Here is a 13,685-nt window from a genome sequence, read left to right as displayed (position 1 = left end):
TGTATCATCTGTGTGTTCTGCTAACTCCTTCCATTTTTTATTTTTATTATTATTTTTTAAATAGGTGAAATCCGTGATGCAGCCCCCAAGGTCAGTAAGAGTCAGACAGGACCACGTGAAGGAGAGCATTCGCACAACCAGACCCAGTGAACAGACTGCCAAGCAGAATCTTGCACGGAAAACACAACGCATCTCTTTATCAGGCTCCACTGGACCTTCAGGCTCAAATTTGTCTCCAGACCCTTCCGTGAAGGAATGGAAACAAGTATGTGAAACCAAAGACAGACTGATACTGAACCCGTCCTGCACAAAACCAGCAGGTGCTCTGTTCAGGCAGTATGTTTGGGTCTGAGGGAACCATCTCTTAATAAGAAGCCCATCACTGTTGGGAGTATACTAAGCCAGCTATTAGTTATTTGGATGCTTTCTGTAGACCTGATAAGAAAGGCTTGTGCTTTTATACAAGTACAGTTTACCCAGTTTTTTCTTAAGCCATGACGAGGAGGAAACTGCTCAGTATGAACTGTGTTTGCATGCCCTCATGTGGTTGGATCTGTTGGCACATACATGGTTGTCAGTTTAAGTAGGTCAGACTTTGCAATTGTTGGCGATAGCGAGCACCTTTCTTTGGCTGTGGTTTTGGCAGCTAAATGCTGATTGTGTCCAGAAAAACCCCAACTCCTACAGGCTGATTGCTCAAGAGTGAATAGTTTTTGTCCTCTGGCCGTTCATTTCCTCTTAAATATTTGAGGCAATATGGAGCTCTTGTCGTGCTGTAATTTAATAAATTGTGACAATTTGAAAAGCTTAATTTGCACAGCAATTCAGAAGCTCAAAATTGAGTTTTATGTAAGTTTCTTTTTTTGCGCTTCTCATCAGACAACTGCTTTAAGAGGCAGACAGTTTTCTTTAGCTTCTTGAGAAGCCTGTCTGTCTCTGAAAATGTGATTTCCCAAGATACCTATCTGACCTACAAACTAACATAATGGGCACAAGTAACGCCTCCAAATCTGACACTCCCCCAGCTAACCAAGCATCCACTGAGCCATGCATACAAAGATGAAGTGGAATGTGTTAGTGTAAACCTTATCCAATGAGGTTTAAACAAACACATTTTGCCTACTGTTTACTACTGACCAGAATTAATTGGTTAGGTAACTTTAAACCATGATAATTCATCCTCCTGTCTGAATCCTGACATAATAATGTAAAATCCTGTTTAGAAGTGGAAGCTAACTGAATACAATAAAGCCAAAGGCAACCCTTGTCATGTTTAGAACAGGCACTCTCAAGCTTAGTTTAGGTAAAACCACTGACCCATATGTTTGTCAGGTCTGTGCTGGGAAATAGAAAATGCTTCTCACAGCTACATGTGAAGAAGGCAGCTTTTGCTGTCTTTGAAGTAGGCCAGGTACTATTCCTGATGCACCTACCTGGGTCTGGAAACCTCAGCTGTAAAGGAGATAGATTTCTGAAATGTTATTTCATCTGAAAAAAGTTCATCCAAAATCCAGTTAATGTTTCTTAAAAAAAGCAGAACTTTCAGCTCAAAAGAATGCCCTGCTGAAAGGAAAAAAAGGCCTACTTGTTAGCTCAGGTGTGTTTTCGCCCAGTGCTCTGGGGCTTTTGCTATGGCCAGTAATTGCAACAGCCACAGCCTGTCATTCCTCACCTATTAGTCTTCACTTGCATACGTTTGCCATTTATAGATCCTTGACATTCTCTGGAGTGATCCAAGAAGCCAAAGGGGCTGTACACCAAACAAGAGTCGAGGAGGAGGTTGTTACTTTGGTCCTGATGTCACTGCCAAGCTGTTTAAAAAGTATAATCTGAAGATGCTCATCAGGTCTCATGAATTTAAGCCAGAAGGTTATGATATCAGTCACAATGGGAAGGTAAGATGCTTCCAAGTAAAGTAGAATGCTCCTGTGAAGTTCACAGGCACATCCACAGTGTATTTGCTTGCAAAATGAGTGACTTCTTTAAAATGGGACTGGGGGAATTGTGCGCTAGTTAGAACAAACTACAGAGTTCTGACAAATGCAGTTCTTTACAGCTTCAGGAAGTGAGGCCTGGCTTATTACTTGTGTGAAAACAAATGAACATCAACAAAATCCCTGAGGAGAGTTATGCGTAAAAACAGTGCAAGAGATGCTCTAAGCCTCTAAAAGCCTTTTAACTTCCTACTTTCTCTTCTGGACCTGTTTTCTGACATGGCAGCCAGCAAGAATCCTGAAAACCAGGTCTCTCTTAGAAAGAGATTTCTGTTAAACAGCATGTTATATCAGACTGCCCCTGAACTGAAGTCTTCCTATGACAGCCCAAAAATACAGACGTGGAGCCTCTGACTCAGAAAGTGCGAGCTCTTTGGAGAACAACATAGTTATTGACCTCTGGTTTTATATGTAGATGCTTAATTTTGGAACCTGCATGTTTTTCTAAGATGTGTTTCAGTAATCAGTCTCAAGAGTTGTTCTGGCCAATCCAGTTTCCTTGTTTCCTATGACCAGGTTATCACTATATTTTCTGCCTCTAACTATTACGAAGAGGGGAGCAACCGGGGAGCATACATCAAACTGAATCCTGAACTGATTCCTCGGTTTGTACAGTATCGAGTCAGCGAGCACACACAGAGGGAGAATCTTCACGACAGGTAAAGTTGTGTGTTGTGTGCAGTGAGCATGTACTCACCTAGCATGAGTACCCTGCCACAAATCTATAGCTTGAGTAATTGAATAGGCATCTATTTTCCTTGGGTTTCCTTGCAAATTTTACAATTTAAAAATTAATATATATAGTAGACAAAACATGTTCTAAGTGCTCTAATTGGTTTCCTGAGAAGCTCCCAAAGGTAATTAGTTGCAGTAAGTGGTTAGAACAGACAATTGTTAGGGACCCATACAGGGCTGGCGCCTGTCTGTCAGGTCTGCTTTAAGACTGCAGCGTTAATCCGGATAAAGCCTATTACGAACAGAGCCCAAAAAATTGATCATGACAGCTCTGCCATGCCTAGCACTGCGGTCGGATTTACTAATGCAAAGCAGCTTAGAATTACCTGCATAAATGTGATTAGCTAATAAATGGAGATTATTCTTACGGGGCTTTGTTTTGTTGGTTTTGTTGTTTGGGTTTTTGTGTCGTTCCACCCCCCCCCCCCATGTTGTCTTTCTGTAGGATGACCCTAAACATAGTACATGTTAAAAGGTGTCAGAATTCGATAACAAATGCTGAAAAGCATAAAATGCTAGAGGATTTAAAACTTTCAGTGATCTGCTCTGCACTTTTTCCCTCCTAGGGTGGGTACAATTGAATCATCTGCCTTAAAGTCCTTACGAGAGAAGATTTATGCTTACAAGCCTGAACTTACTAGTGCTTTTGCACAGTATGACCTCAATGGCACAGGTAACACTACCTCTCTGTCCAGTTGCCACCATGGGGAACACAGTTTCGATGAGCATGGGGGGGCAGGGGGGACAGAGGCGACCCCATGGAGAGGGGTCCTGCCTGCCAGTGTAATGCTAGAGGGCAGCAGGGGCTAGTTGAGCTTATGTTCTTCCTGACCACAGAGGACAGGTTTTACCAGGTGCTTAGCCCCAGAAAACAACTTGAGGGGCTAAAGCTTCAAGTAGGAAGTAGAAAATGACTGAAACACATGGGCAAATTAGGAAATGGTTTTTGTTGTTGGGCAGTTTGGGCAGGCAGATACAGCTCCAGAAGCTGACAGGTCACCACCTTCACTCAGGAGTGTCTTCAGAAGCTGTCAGATAGGGAACTGGGGTCTCAGGTGAGAGGTAACTAGTCTCCTCCTGAGTCTGGGAAGTATCCGAGGAAAGCTGGCTAACTGGCTGTGCCACTAGGAGACACATCTGAAGAAAAGTCAGCGGTAAACCAATACATGAACCTTTTATGTAGGAGCAAGGAGTAGATGATTTCTAGCACAGACACAACTTTTTGCTTGTGATGGCTTCTCACTTGACTGGGTTGTTATCTGTGCCCCTAAAAAAATCAGTAACAGGAAGGTACTGCTTCTTTGGCCACTGAACAATTGTTTAATGTTATTTCTGTCTTGTTGGGTTTTCAGCCACGTCTCTCTAGTTGCAGCTCAGCTCAAACCTGAAGTATACTTCATGACATAATCTGGTTTTCTGAAAAGGTATTAAAACATGCTGGACATCATAATAGCATCACAAAGTTGTTGAGGTCGGAAGAGATGTGAGGAAATGGCTAGTCCAACCCTGCTGCTCAATGTTATGAGAGGTTTTATCCCAGTGTTATTGAGAAAATGTTTGTGTTTTGCAACTGTTTTTAGAAAGGGCAGAAGGCATGCTGGTGACTTGATCAGTGCTGTGTCGTGTACTGCCTGTAACCATGAACTGACCCCTTTCTGGCAGGCAGGATTTCTGTCCATGACTGGGCTGCTGCAATGGAGTCTGTCCTACAGCTGGGACTGCCCTGGAGGATGCTGCGGTCTCAGTTAGTACAGATGACCCCGGATGGAGAAGTTGACTTCATGTCATGTTTTTATGATCTGAAAATAAGTCAACCTGTAAAGGAGGTAAGGATGAAAACGCCTCCTAGCAAGGCTTGGAGGAACAGCTTTTGGTGCAACTTGAGGCACAAGACAGTTGTTTGGCCAATTGGGTAGACAGCTACAGCTGAACAAGATGCCAAGCTTCCTTTTATAGTCACTGGAAGGAAATGAGCACTGCTATGGTACAGATCATCATTCCCTGCTAAGGTAGATGCTTAAAATAGGTTGGATGAATCACATGCTAGAACTGCTCCTTACTTTCTGTTGACTCTCAAGGGCATTTAGATAACGTAACTGAGGAGATGCGACAAATCCTCCCCAGATCACTTCCAGCCTCCCTCTTTGAGATGAGTTTTTCAAATGTGCTCCATAGACAATTCAGGCACCTGTCACATTTGGGAGGGAGTCACATTTGTAGATGGCCTTTTAGAGGTTTAATGGCAGCTGAGGTCTCTTTTACAGAGTCCAGCTGTTACCGAGTGGCTGCACAGTGCTTTGGTACTTAGCTAGCGCCACCATTTTTCTAAGCAGCAGGATCCATTCAAATATGTACAGCAAAAACTTTGCTGTATGCCATGAGCACGTACATCTTCCCTACATGATCCACATTTCCACAAATAATTACAGAAGGTAGGAGGTGTGAAGGGCTCTTTCCCCCCCTGCCCTGCCATCTGAAAGTGACAGGTTTTAGCTGATTATTCCTTGGAGCAAGGCACAAAGTATCATTCCAGGGAACTCAAGCACAAGGATTGGGGTTTATTTTGAACATTCGACAAGTTAAACTGGGAAGACAGAATTGGCTAGTACATATTCTGTTGGTTAGACTAACTCGAACCAAAGACTGAATTGTTTCCTGTATGTGATTTCAAACCCAGGTTCAGCCAGCTTTGGTGGAAACACTGTGCAGATACAGAAAAGATCTGGAGATCATCTTTAATATCATTGACAAAGATCACTCAGGTAGGTCTAGGTAACCTCACCATGCCAGTTCTAGAAAACCTGTACCAGTCACTTTTCCCCACTGTGTCTCCTCCTTAAGGCTTCCAAATATAGAGGAACCAGAGGTGATGTCATTTTTCCAGTTTAGTGAAGACTAATTTAAGCAGTCAGGCTGTAACCATATAAGGGACAGTGCACACAGCCCAGCTTGATTAAAAATTCTCACAGAGCCCATCTCCAGTACTGCCTTCGCTCTTTTGGGGGCTTTTTCTCCTTTCCACTCCCAGTTATCTCACATGTTCTCAAATCTGCTGCTGAAAGCATTAGATCATTACCTGAAAATGTACTTCAGTCATGAAATCAAAACATACACCCAAGCTATGGTAGGCAGGTAACTTCTTTGCAGCAAAGGTGTGTGCGTGCATGCTTTTGTGAATGCAGGGAGGAGAAACAGCACTGGAAAAAGCAACCTTCTGCCTGTCTCCTTTAGGTCTGATTTCCCTTGAGGAGTTTCGTCACACATGGAAACTCTTCACTTCTCACCTGGGCATTGATGTAACCGATGAATCCCTTGACAAGTTAGTCCTCAGCATAGACTACAACAAAGATGGCTACATTGACTTCAATGAGTTTTTAGAGGCCTTTCACGTGGTTCATAGACTAGAGAGAAAGGCAAATTCATGAAAAAGCAGATCTTCTTGTGGACTATGATGGCAGCTCACATTCCCATTGAAATCATAAGCAGTCTGGGAAACTGGTAATAAATGGGCTCAATATGGTACTTGTGGCTGTCACTGCGTAAGCATTTCTTTTGTCCCTTTTGGGTGACATACACCTGATTGATTGATAGTAATGAGACCAAGGAGATGAAAACCCACTGCTTTTGGTATTACTGTGTCACTGCCACATCAGTACAACTTATCCTCCCACTTGGTGGCATCTCCCCCATAAGTCTAAGCCATGAACACTGTCACAGATGCACCTTCAGCCCCATGAGAAGAGAAACTTGGGCATGTTTCTGACAGCAGCCCTTAGCAATGGCTGAGAAACAGCACTGGTGACCACAAGGAACGTACCAGATCCTCCATAGTGATACCACAGGCACAACAGCCCCAGAGAGGAAAACAAGGCAGAATCACCATCTAGTTAAAATAAGGGGTTTTGCTTTTAATCCTGCTCCTTGCGTGACACAGTGGAATTACAACATTCCAGGTCACTACCTACCCTCCTCCTTAGAGTTTACAGGCACAACTCAGAGTGTCTTAGCTGAATGGCGTTTACTCTTGCACGAGGTTTCCTCTTGCCACTTGTTACTTTTCCCTGCATTTCTTGGCATTTGGAGCTAAGCAACAATCATAACTTGTCACCCCAACAAAGGCTGAAGCCTCAGCATGCTCATGTCACCCATGCTAGATCACTAAATAAAGCTTTGGCTTCCACAGTAACATTTAAGTGTGGTGTCTTTTTGCCTGTATTTTGGAGTCCTACACACATCTGAGTACAACACACTCTTCCTGAAGATGAACTGAGTACAACACACTCTTCCTGAATTTCTGTTTTAAAACACAGAAATTAACAAGAACCCCAAGTAAACAAATTTTGATACTACCAAGCCTAAATATTCTTGCATATAGTTAAGCATGAATGCTTTACTAAGTAAACTGACAAATTCTGAAACTGAATGTTGGGAACACAACAAGATGGAAAAGCCCAGTGCCCCCACGCCCCTCCTGGGCTGCCAGCCAATACTCCTGTTCCTACCAGTCCCATCCACCTGCCGAGAGAGGGGAGTGGGGAGATCTGGATCTCTTGCATGTCCCAGTTGGAAAGAAACTCATGGACATGAAGTGAAGCATGGCCAGGTCAGGCACTTTCTGAAAACAGCATTACCTAATTCAGCCTTAGTACATCCAGTGTGCCAAAAGTGCTTTTTGGGTAGGAAAAGGTTCCAGCCCAGCCCCTCTTTAGATTTTCATGGCGCAAGACACGCTAGGCTTTATTTAATCACAGTCTGGAAAGTACAGAACAAAGTGCCCATCCCAGTTCACCATCCCAGGATGTAACAGCAGCCTAAGCTGAGGGCACTGCTCTCTTCCTTACGTTTTGCTGTCTACAGTAACTTGACAGATGAATGAACAAACATGCACACACATACTTCTACTGCCCAGGGGAGGGAGGAAAGAAAAATCTTAAATAGTGCAAACAAAATTTGCAGTAAAATTTTAATGGTTGGTAATACGGACTGTTCGATTTGAGCACACATTTATTGTGAGCTATGCACCTTACTCCAGTGGAGCAACAAAAAAGGGCCCACACCTGATGGATAAACACCACCATGTCTGGTGGGATCTCGCCTCCAACCCTGGTTTCCTTGGGACAAGGCGGAATGGGACAGTGCAGCCCTGCAGTCTACCTTTGCCACCAGCCCCTCCACTGTGTGCTCCGAGTCAGTCACAGCTAATTATTGTGGGCAGTGCCCCTGACCAGCCCTGAGGCTGCCGCAGGCCTGGCTGGCCTCCCCCTAACCCTGTCCAACCCAAACCAGTCTGTGATTCTATGAAATAGCTTAGGGCAGCAGTGCTGCTCAGACTGGAAAGACGCAGTCTCAGGTTGGTCTATTTTAATTCGTTACTGCCCTTGATTCTGAGGCATGCGATGTGTCTCTTTGCCTTTGCCTCTTTTCCATACTGAGTTTCCAGGGACCTGAAGCTGGATGTGTAATTTTGTACTGCTCCCCTGGAAAGCCTGACAGCCACGCTGAGCCTCTGCCAGTGAGCTCAGCCCCACGCAAAGTGCAAAGGCATCACAGATTTTAACTAGGCGCACACCCTTGCCTGACCACTGCTAGCTCTGCTTTGCAACAGCTTAACACCACCCCCCCCAGGTGGGTCCTCAGTGAAGCAGGGGGTCTATATAAAACCTTATTTGCTGAATTAGGTTTGCACTAAAACGCGACACTCCCATTGGAATGGTTCTTTGGTCTGAATAGTAATGCAGCAGTAAGTTGGAGCTGTGCCTTGTAGGGAAAAAAAAAAAAAAAAGTAGTCTGAGGGAAAACTCATTTTGCATCTTCCAAAACCTAGGATTCAACAGGAAAAGCAAAACCAGCTGCTACTACTGACCTTTTGTATGGTACTAGATAGAACAAGAAACCATTGCACAGGCTTTCGTGTGCTCACGCTCTGCACTGCCACATCTGTCTGCTTAAAACTAGACAAAGGATTTTGTTTTCATTTACTGAGAAACAAGCTAAGTGCTCTCTCACAATACATATGAAAACAAAAAACCCCAATAAAACAAACCATAATGAAGGCAAATCCCTGCACAACAGGCACTACACCAATAAAATGACTTCCACATCCAAGTGCTAATTTTACCTGAGCTGTACCTTTGCACCAACTCCTCAACAGGTCCACAGTTTTCATGGTGGCTGACACAGGATAGGCCTCTCTCAGGGCATCCAGCCCAAGGGCCCCCAGACCCCTGGACTGCCAAACTCTCCTGCTCGCTGAAAAAAAAACCAGAATCACCTCCTAAGGCCTCCCACGCCTTCGCTCTGTTTAACCCAGTGTCCTGTGTCTGTTTAGCTCAGTTGCTACAATAAGCAGCGACTCTGCGGAGGGGCAGCAGGCAGGGTAGCGTGGCTGTCAGGAGCATAGCCTCCCCAGGACCGTGGGTGCTGGCAAGTGAGGTTTACTTCCCTCCTTTCATCAAGGTATTTCAGATATCTGTATAAAACTGGAACCAAAAATCTCATTCTCAAAAGCACCACGTACTTCTGTTACAGAAAAAAAGTTTTCAAATCCTATAAAAATGGCATAGTTATGTTTTGAAAGAGCGGAGGGAGTCTCACAGAAATATGCTTATCAGGCTTATTAGGACAAAAAACACTTCTTACAGGTTGCCCAAGGAAGTTGTGGATGCTCCATCCCTGGCAGTGTTCAAGGCCAGGCTGGACAGAGCCTTGGGCGACATGGTTTAGTGCGAGGTGTCCCTGCCCATGGCGGGGAGGTTGGAACTAGATGATCTTAAGACCCTTTCCAACCCTTACTATTCTATGATTCTGTGATTCTGTATCTGCTCTTTTCCACTCTCCCTGGCAAGACAGAATTACTCTGATTCTCCCTGCTGTGCCAGCACACCTCCACACCCCTGAGGGAGGCTACAGCTACAGGTGCTTTCCAAAGCTGTCAGCGGGATGCGTGCTGGCTGCTGGCACCTGGGGTACAGCAGGGTTTTCCATTCCAGAAGCAGCCTACCTCTATTTTCAGAGTAAATGGCCACAGAGCCATTTCCCTGCAGGACACACCTATTCTTCAGAAACTGGTTTCCAGTGGACAGATTGAAGGAGCAGCACTAACCTGGGAGATGTCTGAAGGGAGACTTCCAGGCAGCCCAGCGCGCTAACTGCATGTGACAAGTGCAACTTCAAATGAAAACAAAAAAAAACCCCAACCCAACAAAAAAAACCAAACCCAAACGAACAAAACAAAAAAAAAAAAAAAAAAGAGAGAGAGAAAAAAGAAGAGAAACATCAAAGCCTTCCATAAACTCTGGCTGTACTGGAAGGGTGGCAATTCTGCCATTCCTAACTCTGAGGCTATTTGCAAGGGAAAGGATCAGGAGACTTGGAAAGGGTGCTCGAGTGGAAGAGGTTTATCTTGCTCCATTCAGAGGAAAGGATTACAGGCATAAAACTGTCTGTCACCTTGGAGAAGCTGGAGTCTTGAGATTTTGCCTCCAAAGCCTCAGGGATGCAGGGAAGGAAGCTGTTTGGCTCAGATTAAAGACAGATGCAGCTTCCTGAGAGAGGCCATCCTCCCAAATCAGTGGCTATTGTAAGACATTTGTCTCTGCTGGTGTTAGCCCTGCACTGACTGGGTGCAAATGAGACAGAATCAGGATAACTGTGTATTAGAAATATCACCTGGTTATTTCAAGTTATTCATAGTCCTCCAATTTACATTTCCCTGGGTGTTTCACACTGTGCATTAGTGATTCACAACGATGTACATTTACACACAGCAGGAGAAAAATTAATGAATTCCATCACTTCCCTTATTTGGGAGACTTTATGCCTGAGATACAGCTCCCTCCTTTTATTATGCCTTTGGATCTCCACAGCGTAATCTGTTTTCCCCTTGGCAGAACTCTCTAATTCTTGCTAATTTAATATGAATTACATTGATGCACTTTGGGCAGAATAAGCCTCAGCATTTGTTATTTTTCACCCACCCTCCTAAACCCAGGCCAAATCCTGTCCCCTGCAGGGAGGCATGCACGTAGCATGATGACCAGTGTGAAATGCTGAGGTAGTGCATGGCACACAAACATGCAGCAACTAAACCAGAGGTTCACGTCAGGGAAACAGAGAGAAGGAGCTGCTGAGCCTTCCCTCCTGCATAAGGCATTGCTTATTGCATTGCACAGCCTGTGCTGGGCAGGAAATCATGTAAATAAATAATTATAGCTTTCGTTAGGTACGTCATGGTGCCATAGGCCCCGCTTGGAGCGCTGTCGTAAAAAAAGTGGCAAATTCCTGTGGCTACATCTTTCTCCAAGATACCACCAGTAGCTCCGAAGGATTTCTGAAAAGACAAGCAAAGGAGGAGGGAATGTTAGGTGTGCATGCTTATTTACTGGAAAAAACCCACCACATTATGATTTTGCATTTGTGCTGAATACTGAAAGCAATTCTCCTTTCCCTCATGAAAACCTTAATCAGGGTTATTATAGGACCCACATGACTTAATTGGATCAGTGGAAGTAAATGAGGAACATGTAACATCCCAGATTTTTGTCTTTGTGGGGGGAATACTCACATACTGGTAATTCTGATGCCTTGGTAAAGCAAAACCTCACTTCAATCTACCCACTTACCTCAGAGCTTGTTAGCCACTACAGTTTTATTCCCTTTGTATCTCCCACAACTCTTAAATTAGTTTTCTAAATATATTTCCGGAAGATACTTCAGTGATTTGATCTGTCTTTGTAAGGGTAAGAATAAGAGTAAGATCAAGCCCATCACACACATTAAAAAGGAAGCAGGGGACAATTTTCAAATACTGAGGCTTCACACCACTGCCCTTTGAACTCACCAGCTCCTGCAGAAAGAGGTCATTGGCCATGTGCACGATTCGGTCCACATGGATGATGCCCCCGATGCTGTTCACCTCAATGTCAGAGAGGAACGTGAGAACGAGGATGGCTTCCACCAGGAGCTGCCTGTACTCAGGCTGGGGTACGTGGTTCAGCACTGACTCCACGTGCACAGCAAACTTGATTTCACACGGCGTCATCTAGCAAGTTTGAGTGGAAATGGAAATTGAAACTGGTAAAGCCCGAAGCCTGGCTCACCACATCCTACAAGCACTTAAACATAGGCTCCTCTTTGCACATGAGGGTAGGCTGACCAAAGCAAACAAAATGTTTGTGTGGCTTTAGCACTTACAGAAACTTTTTGTGTTGCTAGACCCTGATCCTGCAAACAGTTAAGCAACTTCTAGAAGACTCCTCCAGCCCTGCAACCCATCACACACACCTTTTAGTTACACACAGGAAGGCTGATGCTTAGCTGGCAAATTAACTCTTTGCTCCTCATGCTGCGGTCTGACGCACTCTGGCTTGTAAGTATATTTCTGACACTGCGGGTTAGTTGTAAAGCGAAAATCGCTGCTGGGTTTTAAAAATAACCACCTGAATGCTTTTCCACACAGAGGTACAGCTGTATTGTTTGCAGAGCAGCTTCATTTGCACTGGCATAGCTCTATGGGTGTATATGAAAGGCTGCTGCCTTAGGAGGTTTGTGCTTATTCCTTTAAATAGCAAAATCAGATACTAGGTCTGACAAGCTAAAATATAAGGCTAAAAATATAAGTCTATTTATCTACACAATAGGGATAAATAAAGCTCTCCATTATGCAAAAAAAATTTGTGTAAGTTTGGCAGAAAATTCCAGTTTCTCTCGTCAGCTTTTACCACCGTTCCTCAAACAAGAAGGAAGCCAGAGACAAATCTGAGGGAACCAGACAGGAAAACCGTCTCAGGCACACAAGCACCACTCCTGCACTGATGGATTACTGTTCACAAAAGTTTGTTTTACAACTGTAAATTCAGAACTTGCCAGAGTGCCTAAAGACAGAGTGGCAATCCAACTAAGGAAAAAAAACATGTAAGGAAAAGTTATGGATTTAAGGAGTCAAAGCTTTGGTTAGAAATAATCATTCTCGACTGATACTTACTTTTGAGACTGTGATGCCAAAATACACTGGCTGCTGTTGCAGCATATTAAAAAGTGGCAAGGGGTCTGCTTTATTCCAGCAAGGCTGCGGTTTCCCCTCAGCCGGCCTGAAGGACGGCCATCAGCCACCCTCTGTCAAGCACTGCTCTGTGGGCTCCCGGGGTCAGGGAAGGTGTGCAGAGAGCAGGCTCAACAAAGTGAACACCTGCCACAAACCCACTCCCAGGCCTGCCCGGCAGCAACTCAGCTGCACAGCCCCAGGGAAGCTGGTGCAGGTGCTGGGGGAAGGCCCCAATCTTGTAACCTTCCTAAACCCAAGATTCTGCAAGAGCAGCCCCACTGCACCTTGCAATGTCAAACCAAACCTCTTAGGCAGGGGGCTAGAAAATCGTTGGCATTTTACTGTACCTCTCTGGTGGTTGAAGAAGGAAGAACATATCCATCAATGGACAGACCGTGGCACTGAAACAACAACATTTTGACAATGATCAGAAATTACAGTCCTTGCCAGTAAATGTGAGGGTTCTCTGTTCTAAGTCAGTATGTAACAACTTTCAGTAAAAAAAAAAAAAAAAAAACCAACAAAAAAAACCCCAAAACAATCCAAAACCCCCAAACAAAACCGACAAAACCTGCTTAAAATATTATTTCACCTTTGCTGAAGAAGGTATTATGTAACCTGGCAAACATTAGAAACAGCCTGACATGACATCGTGGAGAGCATGCAGTGTTCCAGTCCAGCTACTGAAGGGGAGGAAAGTACTTGGAGGTTACTACAGCAATAGGCACACAAAGGAGGGAAACAAATCAGTGAGAACATTCTGTGGGAAAGGATGTAGAAATAAAAGGTAATGCAAAAGCATGACAACAGACCACTGAAGTGAGAACCTTTATTTTTCAGTTTCACTAAAACAACGTTTAGTTAAGTGTTTCAGATCCAGGGCACTGCATCTCAAGGATGTCAACATGTTGTGG

At 44.3% G+C, this 13,685-nt stretch overlaps 2 protein-coding genes across 6 annotated transcripts in view; one reads left to right on the top strand and one right to left on the bottom strand.

The window, feature by feature from the left end:
* Positions 1-6,911, top strand: part of PPEF1 (protein phosphatase with EF-hand domain 1) — a 29,706-nt gene extending 22,795 nt beyond the window's left edge. Inside the window, exons 10-16 of the mRNA XM_030476648.1 lie at positions 65-265; positions 1,710-1,895; positions 2,511-2,653; positions 3,296-3,402; positions 4,392-4,555; positions 5,407-5,491; positions 5,961-6,911. Of these exons, the coding sequence (XP_030332508.1) occupies positions 65-265; positions 1,710-1,895; positions 2,511-2,653; positions 3,296-3,402; positions 4,392-4,555; positions 5,407-5,491; positions 5,961-6,154 (1,080 nt within the window). The 3' untranslated portion in view covers positions 6,155-6,911. The remainder of the gene's footprint in view (positions 1-64; positions 266-1,709; positions 1,896-2,510; positions 2,654-3,295; positions 3,403-4,391; positions 4,556-5,406; positions 5,492-5,960) is intronic.
* The window catches only part of PHKA2 (phosphorylase kinase regulatory subunit alpha 2), a 45,608-nt gene continuing 37,190 nt past the window's right edge, over positions 5,268-13,685 (bottom strand). For 3 of the 5 annotated variants that reach the window (XM_030476643.1, XM_030476644.1, XM_030476647.1), the window contains 3 exons: positions 13,119-13,172; positions 11,569-11,769; positions 10,369-11,058 (listed from right to left, as the gene is read on the bottom strand). In XM_030476643.1, the coding sequence (XP_030332503.1) occupies positions 10,885-11,058; positions 11,569-11,769; positions 13,119-13,172 (429 nt within the window). In that variant the 3' untranslated portion in view covers positions 10,369-10,884. Of the gene's footprint in view, positions 8,207-10,368; positions 11,059-11,568; positions 11,770-13,118; positions 13,173-13,473; positions 13,532-13,685 lie in introns of those variants that run through there. The other 2 variants (XM_030476645.1, XM_030476646.1) reach the window with 2 other exon arrangements.

Source organism: Strigops habroptila, chromosome 2 (genome assembly GCF_004027225.2).
Source record: "Strigops habroptila isolate Jane chromosome 2, bStrHab1.2.pri, whole genome shotgun sequence".
In the NCBI taxonomy this organism is placed as follows: domain Eukaryota; kingdom Metazoa; phylum Chordata; class Aves; order Psittaciformes; family Psittacidae; genus Strigops; species Strigops habroptila.
Note: the sequence above shows the minus strand (reverse complement) of the source record. Positions and strands in the feature narration are given on the sequence as shown.